Source organism: Ranitomeya imitator, chromosome 4 (assembly GCF_032444005.1).
Source record: "Ranitomeya imitator isolate aRanImi1 chromosome 4, aRanImi1.pri, whole genome shotgun sequence".
In the NCBI taxonomy this organism is placed as follows: domain Eukaryota; kingdom Metazoa; phylum Chordata; class Amphibia; order Anura; family Dendrobatidae; genus Ranitomeya; species Ranitomeya imitator.
The window spans coordinates 205,139,892-205,152,044 of record NC_091285.1 but is presented as its reverse complement, the minus strand read 5'-3'; the positions used below and the strand labels follow the sequence as shown (position 1 = coordinate 205,152,044).

Genomic DNA, 12,153 nt, shown 5'->3' with positions numbered 1-12,153 from the left:
GCTAATGATTGGAGCTAATTTTCCATTTAAAAAGCCAATTGGCGTGCCTTCCCTTCCGAGCCCTGCCGTGCGCCCAAACAGTGGTTTACCCCCACATATGGGGTATCAGCGTACTCAGGACAAACTGGACAACAACATTTGCGGTCCAATTTCTCCTATTACCCTTGGCAAAATAGGAAATTCCAGGCTAAAAATCATTTTTGAGGAAAGAAAAATTATTTTTTATTTTCATGGCTCTGCATTATAAACTTCTGTGAAGCACCTGGGGGTTTAAAGTGCTCAATATGCATCTAGATAAGTTCCTTGGGGGGTCTAGTTTCCAAAATGGGGTCACTTGTGGGGGAGCTCCAATGCATAGGCACACAGGGGCTCTCTAAACGCGACATGGTGTCCGCTAACAATTGGAGCTAATTTTCCATTCAAAAAGTCAAATGGCGCGCCTTCCCTTCCGAGCCCTGCCGTGTGCCCAAACAGTGGTTTACCCCCACATATGAGGTATCGGCGTACTCGGGAGAAATTGCCCAACAAATTTTAGGATTCATTTTATCCTATTGCCCATGTGAAAATGAAAAACTGAGGCGAAAAGAATTTTTTTGTGAAAAAAAAAGTACTTTTTCATTTTTACAGATCAATTTGTGAAGCACCTGAGGGTTTAAAGTGCTCAATATGCATCTAGATAAGTTCCTTGGGGGGTCTAGTTTCCAAAATGGGGTCATTTGTGGGGGAGCTCCAATGTTTAGGCACACGGGGGCTCTCCAAACACGACATGGTGTCCGCTAACGATGGAGATAATTTTTCATTCAAAGAGTCAAATGGCGCTCCTTCCCTTCCGAACCTTACCATGTGCCCAAACAGTGGTTTACCTCCACATGTGAGGTATCGGTGTACTCATGAGAAATTGCCCAACAAATTTTAGGATCCATTTTATCCTGTTGCCCATGTGAAAATGAAAAAAATTGAGGCTAAAAGAATTTTTTTGTGAAAAAAAAGTACTTTTTCATTTTTACGGATCAATTTGTGAAGCCCCCGGGGGTTCAAAGTTCTCACTATGCATCTAGATAAGTTCCTTGGGGCGTCTAGTTTCCAAAATGGGGTCACGTGTGGGGGAGCTCCAATTTTTAGGCACACGGGGGCTCTCCAAACGTGACATGGTGTCCGCTAAAGAGTGGAGCCAATTTTTCATTCAAAAAGTCAAATGGCGCTCCTTCCCTTCCAAGCCCTGCCGTGCGCCCAAACAGTGGTTTACCCCCACATATGAGGTATCAGCGTACTCAGGACAAATTGGACAACAACTTTCGTGGTTCAGTTTCTCCTTGTACCATTGGGAAAATAAAAAAAATGTTGCTAAAAGATAATTTTTGTGACTAAAAAGTTAAATGTTCATTTTTTCCTTCCATGTTGCTTCTGCTGCTGTGAAGCACCTGAAGGGTTAAAAAACTTCTTGAATGTGGTTTTGAGCACCTTGAGGGGTGCATTTTTTAGAATGGTGTCACTTTTGGGTATTTTCATCCATATAGACCCCTCAAACTGACTTCAAATGTGAGGTGGTCCCTAAAAAAAATGGTTTTGTAAATTTCGTTGTAAAAATGAGAAATCGCTGGTCAAATTTTAACTCTTATAACTTCCTAGCAAAAAAAAATGTTGTTTCCAAAATTGTGCTGATGTAAAGTAAACATGTGGGAAATGTTATTTATTAACTATTTTGTGTCACATAACTCTCTGGTTTAACAGAATAAAAATTCAAAATGTGAAAATTGCGAAATTTTCAAAATTTTCGCCAAATTTCCGTTTTTATCACAAATAAACGCAGAATTTATTGACCTAAATTTACCACTAACATGAAGCCCAATATGTCACGAAAAAACAATCTCAGAACCGCTAGGATCCGTTGAAGCGTTCCTGAGTTATTACCTCATAAAGGGACACTGGTCAGAATTGCAAAAAACGGCCAGGTCATTAAGGTCAAAATAGGCTGGGTCATGAAGGGGTTAAGACCAGGCAGGAGATACTGGTCATGTGCCTTTAAGCACAGGAGGAAGATGCAGGGGAAGAGAGCAGTACTTTCTTACCCGGTCGCAGAGTCGTTGTGCCCCTTTAATGCAAAACAGTTGCCCCTGTGTGTGCCAGAAGGGTGGACCAAGATGGCCACCGGGAGTTGCAGAGTTGGTAAAGTCTCGCAGAGAGCGAGAGGCGCCAATTCACTGGGCGGAGCCACAGATGTGATGTGGGCGGAGCCTCTTGACTTCCATGAATAGGCCCAAGCCGGGGCCTAAATTTCTGAGCAATACCAGGGGTAGAATAGAGGGGCGTTGCTGAGAGAAGCGATCACTCCCGTGCCAGGGAAGAAGTGCCAGAAAAGGTGGGCGGAGCCGCCTTAGCGCGCCATAGTGCGGGTGCGGCTTCCGGGATGCGGCCTACACCTTGGCCCGAAGCCGGGGACTAAATTTTTGCAGCCGGCCAGAGTGTTACCTCAGGGAGGTGGGCCACAGGGAAACTGAGGCTGCATGTCAGAATGTGTATATATCCCACTGCAGAGGCCCATCGCTGACTGGATCCACTCACCATAGGTGCGCGTCCTGGCATGGAGCCGCCGCAGATGACTGGGTTTCAGTGCCGAGGAAAGCGCACACACTATTGTTCTGCTGCAGGTCAGGTACTGCAGCATGGACAGTGCAGGGATAGAGGGATAAACCTCAATCCACCATCCCGTTGTTAGGGAGGTGGAGAGGAACCGTCCGCCTCCTTGTGCCATCCGCTTTAACAGTGGTGGGACTGTGGGGGCTGCTCGGATGCCATAGAGAGGGGCCTCTGTACATCCACGGAGTTCAGCCCCTGGGTGGACAGGGCCATTGTCCGGCATTAGGCCTGTCTGGGCAAGAGGGTACATGGAGGCGACACTCCATGTGCTCGTCTGTTGATGGTGTGGGAGATCAGTGCCCTTGAAGGGACCCGTCGCCCCTAAAAATCAGCATCCCAAGTGGTGGCATCCCAAGTCGCAGGAGAGGATACGGAGAGGCGACACTCTTCGTGCTCACCTGTTGATGGTTCGGGGAGATCGGAGCCTTGAAAGGATCCTTCGCCCCTTCGTTGTAGAAAGTAAAATCAAAAATGTAAAAGGTAAAAATAAAATAATAAAGAGTTTTGGGTCTGAATAGCAGACCCATCCATGTGCCTCCTACGGACACTAAGCAAGAACTGGTTAGCTGAGAGCCAGCAGGAGGGTGTATACTGCAGGGGAGGAGCGAACTTTTCTTGTATCACTTAGTGTCACCTCCTAGTGGCAGCAGCATACACCCATGGTCTGGGGCCCCCAATGAGGCGAAGGAGAAAAAACAAAATAATGCAACATTGGACACTTTATGTTGATGGCTTAAGGAACAAATCCTACGATGACACCATAACAAGTATGTAACAGCAATGTCTAGACACAGGAGCACTGAATGAGGTTCTGTACCATTTGGGCTATTTGTCGGAGTTATATCCTTCATCAACAATATTCACTGGATTTCACTAATGTCATTAAATTAAAAAAAAATCTGTTCAATATGTATTTCTGCTATAGCCCAAGATATAAGAACGTGAGGTCTGCTGTGACTTTCTATAAAGCGAAAAAAAAAACATGCCAACGTATATCAGCCCAATCCAGCTCATAGTATAAAAGAGCACTGTCTTACGAATAGATGCATTTGGCTTTGTTCAGAGCGTGTGCCACAACCTTTACTGGTTTACCCGTTTGTCAAATGCAATGTGAACAAAGCCTTAGCATCTGGTATCAAATGCAAAATCCGTGTATATACTAGAAGAACAGCTCTTACGGGAAATAGAGATCAAAAGTTAAAAATGGAAGTCAGCACTACTCACTCCGTATTATCCAGAAAACCAATATAAGAAAGGTTTCTGACATATGTGATACTCGGAGCAGACATTCAAAGTGTAGTAAAAATTACATCTGAAAAGAAAAATACACATGCACAGCACTCACCAAACCTTAGTAGGAAAAAAAGACACATTAGCCGGGACAAGGGATGAGATACCAGCAGTCAATCTCAGAATACATGTGTCTCCATGCCCAATAAATATATGGACTGGAATTGCCTTTATCATAGTATTCATGGGAATCATGAAGAGCAGCAAGAAACAAGCGCCTACCTTGAGCGCCTCCTCTCTCTACCAAAGCTCTTCTCACTTGGGGAGCATTCGGCAGCACCTCTGGATTCTACAAATCTATAGAAATGACTGTTACTGTCCTCAAAGACATGCTCCACTTCACTCTTAAAGAGTTTGGCACCAACAGGTTCAAAGACTTTGTGGTCCATGAGGGCCTGGCACAGCTGCACCCCTTTAGTACGTGAAATATCGTAGCTGCTTAAATACATATTCTGCATCAGGTGGCAAAGGACGACATCCACAGCATCCGAGCCGATAAAGCAGTTGGGATACGTCCGCAGGTGTTGCCGTCTGTTCTTCACTTCTACTTGGATTTTCAGGGCCTGGATAATGCTGTTCCACAAATGTGTTGCCTGGAAGGGTCCAGTATAGCCTGTAATAACACAACAGGACAAACAAAAAATAAAATTAAATATATAAAGTATGATAACCATAATATACTGAATAATTATGAAAATTAATTCATTTTTCCTTCTGACTCCACATACACCTACGTGCTGGGCTTTGCCAATATGGAGGCAGCAACTCATCTTATTCAGGACAAAGGATCCTTCTTCTACCCAACATCTGCTGAACAACCAATACACATTAGATGGACAGCCGACTCGGCAGAAACGGGGACTGACAGGGTGACCTTAGTCATTGGACACAGCATCGTCCCTGGCACTGAACCATTCAGGCCTTGTCACCTGGCATCACTACATTCACTAGAAAACTTTTCCATTTTAGGTCCAAACGAGCCATTGGTAGAGGCCTAAAAACCCATAAGAAGGACTATGGCATCCTCATACTTTGAGCATAACTAAGTGGGACACTGATGCAACTGAACCCACACTTTGGGGTATGAAAGTTCTTTGTCCAATACGAGGAGACCTGAAACATGAATGATATCTGATTAGTGTCTTTCCCTGTTCACACTGCAGCCAAGGAGCTTATGCCAGTTATATACATCGGCACTAATGGGTTTCCCAATCCTGTGCATTCAATTAGAGAAGTGTCCACAGAATAAGCGATACCTGTGGGGGTCCCACTAATCAGGACATTGCACATGCTCCCTTCACGCTCCCCTGTATTGCAGTCATGCAGTGCAGAAGAAACTGGGGCTCAGACCCACCTTTCTAGTGATCAGTGGGCTCTCCGCAACCAGACATTGATCACCATTCTGTTTATAGGGGATACATGTCTATCTAGGGAAAACCTTGTAAAATTCAGTAACGAAAATAGGATGTAAAATAAGTGAGAAAGTTTTCATACCCTGTTAACTTTTCCAGATTTTTTCCCATTATACCCACAAACTTTAATACATATTTTTTTCGGATTTTATGTGATATACAAACACAAAGAAGCAAGTATTGGTCGAGTGTAATGGAAGCGATACATGGTTTTCTAAATATTTAAAAAATGTAAATCTGAACATTGTGACCTGCATTTGTATTCAACAACTTCTTCCACTGCTGTGTCCACTACATGGCATGTGGAAAGAGCTCTGGTCAGATGAGACCAAAGTAGAACTTTTTGGGCTAAATCCAAAACTATGTGTGGCGGAAAACTAACACTGAAAATCACCCTGAAAACACAATCCCCACCGTCAAACATGGTGGTGGTAGCATCACGCTGTGATGGGAAGATGGATGGCACTAAATAAAGTACAATCCTGGAGGGAAACCTGTCAGAAGCTGCAAAAGACTTGATTCTGAGTCAGATCCCAAAAGATTTGCAGCAGTAATTGCAGTGAAGGTGGTTCTACAAAACATTAACTCAGGGGGCCTGAATACAAATGCATATCAATTTTCAGATTTATATTTTTTAAATATTTAGAAAACCATGTATCATTACCTTTTCAGCTCACGAATACTTGCTACTTTGTGTTGGTACGTCACATAGAAAAACAAAAGACATTTACATTTGTGGGTGTAACGAGAAAAATATGTGGAAAAGTTGACAGGGTATGAATACTTTATCAAGGCACTGTACACAATGTTCTCACGATGTTACATTTAAAGGGGTTGTCTCATGATCATCAGGAGGAGCGCACTGTTCACCTGGTTTGCCGTGGGGCAGTGCCCTCCTGATTGACATTTCGGACGGTGCATACTAAAACCCTATGTGGCAAATTTACCTATGCCTATGGTAGATATTTTAGTCGTATTCATCTCTGCCTATTTTAGATTTTTTTTTACCATTTCATTTTCTTAATTTAGTTTTCCTTTCCACTTCACTCCATTTGAAGCAGAGTAACCAATTTATTTACATATGTATTTATTTGACATAAAGTTGCAATACATGAATGTAGGGGTCAAATTTTTTGGAAACGGAATAACGGTTTTGAGCTCCGTTTTTTTTATTGGAATATGTTCATGTTAGTACAACAACGTTATCTTCCAAGTTTCATTAAGATCTTTTTAGGGATTCAGTCGTTATGCGCCATTTTCTGCCATACCTATGCCTACAGTGTTATCATGGTTGGAAACGGAAAAACGGTTTTGAGCTCCGTTTTTTTTATTGGAATATGTTCATATTAGTACAACAACGTTATCTTCCAAGTTTCATTAAGATCTTTTTAGGGATTCAGTCGTTATGCGCCATTTTCTGCCATACCTATACCTACAGTGTTATCATGGTTGGAAACGGAAAAACTGTTTTGAGCTCCGTTTTTTTTATTGGAATTAGTTCATATTAGTACAACAACATTATCTTCCAAGTTTCATTAGGATCTTTTTAGGGATTCAGTCGTTATGCGCCATTTTCTGCCATACCTATGCCTAGTGTGATATCACGGTTGGAAACGGAAAAACGGTTTTGAGTTCCTTTTTTTTTATTGGAATATGTTCATATTAGTACAACAACGTTATCTTCCAAGTTTCATTAAGATCTTTTTAGGGATTCAGTCGTTATGCGCCATTTTCTGCCATACCTATGCCTAGTGTGTTACCACGGTTGGAAGCGGAAAAACGGTTTTGAGCTCCGTTTTTTTTATTGGAATTAGTTCATATTAGTACAACAACGTTATCTTCCAAGTTTCATTAAGATCTTTTTAGGGATTCAGTCGTTATGCACCATTTTCTGCCATACCTATGCCTACAGTGTTATCATGGTTGGAAACGGAAAAACGGTTTTGAGCTCCGTTTTTTTTATTGGAATATGTTCATATTAGTACAACAACGTTATCTTCCAAGTTTCATTAAGATCTTTTTAGGGATTCAGTCGTTATGCGCCATTTTCTGCCATACCTATACCTACAGTGTTATCATGGTTGGAAACGGAAAAACTGTTTTGAGCTCCGTTTTTTTTATTGGAATTAGTTCATATTAGTACAACAACATTATCTTCCAAGTTTCATTAGGATCTTTTTAGGGATTCAGTCGTTATGCGCCATTTTCTGCCATACCTATGCCTAGTGTGATATCACGGTTGGAAACGGAAAAACGGTTTTGAGTTCCTTTTTTTTTATTGGAATATGTTCATATTAGTACAACAACGTTATCTTCCAAGTTTCATTAAGATCTTTTTAGGGATTCAGTCGTTATGCGCCATTTTCTGCCATACCTATGCCTAGTGTGTTACCACGGTTGGAAGCGGAAAAACGGTTTTGAGCTCCGTTTTTTTTATTGGAATTAGTTCATATTAGTACAACAACGTTATCTTCCAAGTTTCATTAAGATCTTTTTAGGGATTCAGTCGTTATGCACCATTTTCTGCCATACCTATGCCTACAGTGTTATCATGGTTGGAAACGGAAAAACAGTTTTGAGCTCCGTTTTTTTTATTGGAATATGTTCATATTAGTACAACAACGTTATCTTCCAAGTTTCATTAAGATCTTTTTAGGGATTCAGTCGTTATGCGCCATGTTCTGCCATACCTATGCCTACAGTGTTATCATGGTTGGAAACGGAAAAACGGTTTTGAGCTCCGTTTTTTTTATTGGAATATGTTCATATTAGTAGAACAACGTTATCTTCCAAGTTTCATTAGGATCTTTTTAGGGATTCAGTCTTTATGCGCCATTTTCTGCCATACCTATGCCTAGTGTGTTATCACGGTTGGAAGCGGAAAAACGGTTTTGAACTCCGTTTTTTTTATTGGAATTAGTTCATATTAGTACAACAACGTTATCTTCCAAGTTTCATTAGGATCTTTTTAGGGATTCCGTCTTTATGCGCCATATTCTGCCATACCTATTCCTATGGTAGTTTTTTTTCTAAAGTTGAATTTTTTGAATCTATTTTTTCTTTCCACTTCACTATTTAAAAATAAATTAGCGGAGGTTAAACTTTAATTGCGTTTTCCACAAGGCAAACCCATACATTGCTATAGAGTAACTTTACATTTGAAATAAACACTGAATCCCTAAGAAGATCTTGATGAAACTTTGAAAATAAGTTTGTCATTAATATGAACTTTTTCCAGCAAGAAAAACAAAGCTTAAAAATGTAATTCTGTTTTCAACAATGTTAATTCATACATTCCTATATAATAACTTTACATTTCAAATAAACAGTGAATCCCTAAGTATATCTTTATCGAAAATGTTTGCCTTAAGGTACCTTCACACACAACGATATCGTTAAGGATATCGTTGCAACGTCACGCTTTTTGTGACGTAACAACGATCCCGCTAACGATCTCGTTATGTGTGACAGCGACCAACGATCAGGCCCCTGCTGGGAGATCGTTGGTCGTGGGGAATGATCAGGACCTTTTTTTCGGTCGCTGATCACCCGCTGTCATCGCTGGATCGGCATGTGTGACGCCGATCTAGCGATGTGTTCACCTGTAACCAGGGTAAATATCGGGTTACTAAGTGCAGGGCCGCTATGGGGGCCAGAAAAATACGGATTACACACAGACCAGCAGTGTGACTTGTGAGAAATACGCAGCGGTGTTCTATAGAAGAGCCGGCAATTCAGTGCGGTGTACAGTAAAATCACACTGACAGGTTAGAATAGAATAGCTAAGATAAATGTCTACACATAGTATGTGTGTGTATATGTATATATGTATATATATATATATATATATATATACATACATACACACACACACACACACACACACACATACACACTAGATGGTGGCCCGATTCTAACGCATCGGGTATTCTAGAATATGCATGTCCACATAGTATATTGCCCAGCCACGTACTACAGGTCCTTCTCAAAAAATTAGCATATAGTGTTAAATTTCATTATTTACCATAATGTAATGATTACAATTAAACTTTCATATATTATAGATTCATTATCCACCAACTGAAATTTGTCAGGTCTTTTATTGTTTTAATACTGATGATTTTGGCATACAACTCCTGATAACCCAAAAAACCTGTCTCAATAAATTAGCATATTTCACCCATCCAATCAAATAAAAGTGTTTTTTAATAACAAACAAAAAAACCATCAAATAATAATGTTCAGTTATGCACTCAATACTTGGTCGGGAATCCTTTGGCAGAAATGACTGCTTCAATGTGGCGTGGCATGGAGGCAATCAGCCTGTGACACTGCTGAGATGTTATGGAGGCCCAGGATGCTTCAATAGCGGCCTTAAGCTCATCCAGAGTGTTGGGTCTTGCGTCTCTCAACTTTCTCTTCACAATATCCCACAGATTCTCTATGGGGTTCAGGTCAGGAGAGTTGGCAGGCCAATTGAGCACAGTAATACCATGGTCAGTAAACCATTTACCAGTGGTTTTGGCACTGTGAGCAGGTGCCAGGTCGTGCTGAAAAATGAAATCTTCATCTCCATAAAGCATTTCAGCCGATGGAAGCATGAAGTGCTCCAAAATCTCCTGATAGCTAGCTGCATTGACCCTGCCCTTGATGAAACACAGTGGACCAACACCAGCAGCTGACATGGCACCCCACACCATCACTGACTGTGGGTACTTGACTCTGGACTTCAGGCATTTTGGCATTTCCTTCTCCCCAGTCTTCCTCCAGACTCTGGCACCTTGATTTCCGAATGACATGCAAAATTTGCTTTCATCAGAAAAAAGTACTTGGGACCACTTAGCAACAGTCCAGTGCTGCTTCTCTGTAGCCCAGGTCAGGCGCCTCTGCCGCTGTTTATGGTTCAAAAGTGGCTTTACCTGGGGAATGCGGCACCTGTAGCCCATTTCCTGCACACGCCTGTGCACGGTGGCTCTGGATGTTTCCACACCAGACTCAGTCCACTGGTTCCTCAGGTTCCCCAAGGTCTGGAATCGGTCCTTCTCCACAATCTTCCTCAGGGTCCGGTCTCCTCTTCTCGTTGTACAGCGTTTTCTGCCACATTGTTTCCTTCCAACAGACTTACCATTGAGGTGCCTTGATACAGCACTCTGGGAACAGCCTATTTGTTGAGAAATTTCTTTCTGGGTCTTACCCTCTTGCTTGAGGGTGTCAATGATGGCCTTCTTGACATCTGTCAGGTCGCTAGTCTTACCCATGATGGGGGTTTTGAGTAATGAACCAGGCAGGGAGTTTATAAAAGCCTCAGGTATCTTTTGCATGTGTTTAGAGTTAATTAGTTGATTCAGAAGATTAGGGTAATAGGTCGTTTAGAGAACCTTTTCTTGATAGGCTAATTTATTGAGACAGGTTTTTTGGGTTATCAGGAGTTGTATGCCAAAATCATCAGTATTAAAACAATAAAAGACCTGACAAATTTCAGTTGGTGGATAATGAATCTATAATATATGAAAGTTTAATTGTAATCATTACATTATGGTAAATACTGAAATTTAACACTATATGCTAATTTTTTGAGAAGGACCTGTATATTGCCCAGCCATGTAGTACATTTCCCAGCCACGTAGTACATTTCCCAGCCACGTAGTATATTGCCCAGCCACGTAGTATATTACCCAGTCACGTAGTATATTGCCCAGTCACGTACTATATTGCCCAGCCATGTAGTACATTTCCCAGCCACGTAGTATATTGCCCAGCCACGTACTATATTGCCCAGCCCACGTAGTATATTGCCCAGTCACGTAGTATATTGCCCAGTCACGTAGTATATTGCCTAGCCACGTAGTATATTGCCCAGCCAGGTTTGTCACATTTAAAAAAATAAAAATATACTCACCTTTCTGAGGGCCCCTTGTAGTCCACGGCAGCTTCCGGTCCCAGGGTTGGTATGAGCGCAGGACCTGTGATGACGTTGTGGTCACAGGCAATATACTACGTGGGCTGGGCAATATAGTACGTGGCTGGGCAATATAGTACGTGGGCTGGCCAATATAGTACGTGGGCTGGCCAATATAGTACGTGGGCTGGCCAATATACTACGTGGCTGGGCAATATACTACGTGGGCTGGCCAATATACTACGTGGGCTGGCCAATATACTACGTGGGCTGGCCAATATACTACGTGGCTGGGCAAAATACTACGTGGCTGGGCAGTATACTACGTGGGCTGGGCAATATACTACGTGGGCTGGCCAATATACTACGTGGGCTGGCCAATATACTACGTGACTGGGCAATATACTATGTGGCTGGCCAATATACTACGTGGGCTGGCCAACATACTACGTGACTGGGCAATATACTACGTGGCTGGGCAAAATACTACGTGGCTGGGCAATATACTACGTGACTGGGCAATATACTACATCGCTGGGCAATATACTACGTGGGCTGGCCAATATACTACGTGACTGGGCAATATACTACGTGGCTGGGCAAAATACTACGTGGGCTGGGCAATATACTACATGGCTGGGCAATATACTACGTGGCTGGGCAAAATACTACGTGGCTGGGCAATATACTACGTGGGCTGGGCAATATACTACGTGGCTGGGCAATATACTACGTGGGCTGGGCAATATACTACGTGGCTGGGCAATATACTACGTGGACATGCATATTCTAGAATACCCGATGCGTTAGAATCGGGCCACCATCTAGTATATCTACATATATATATATGCCTATTCTATGTGTACACATTTATTCCACCTATTCTACTGTAAGCTGTCAGTGTGATTTTACTGT

The 12,153-nt window shown here is 42.1% G+C and overlaps 1 protein-coding gene across 1 annotated transcript in view; it reads right to left on the bottom strand.

Moving 5' to 3' along the window:
* DEPDC4 (DEP domain containing 4) overlaps positions 1-12,153 on the bottom strand; it is a 62,671-nt gene that overhangs the window by 46,715 nt on the left and 3,803 nt on the right. The window contains exon 2 of the mRNA XM_069762006.1: positions 4,150-4,540. Coding sequence (XP_069618107.1) covers positions 4,150-4,540 — 391 coding nt within the window. The remainder of the gene's footprint in view (positions 1-4,149; positions 4,541-12,153) is intronic.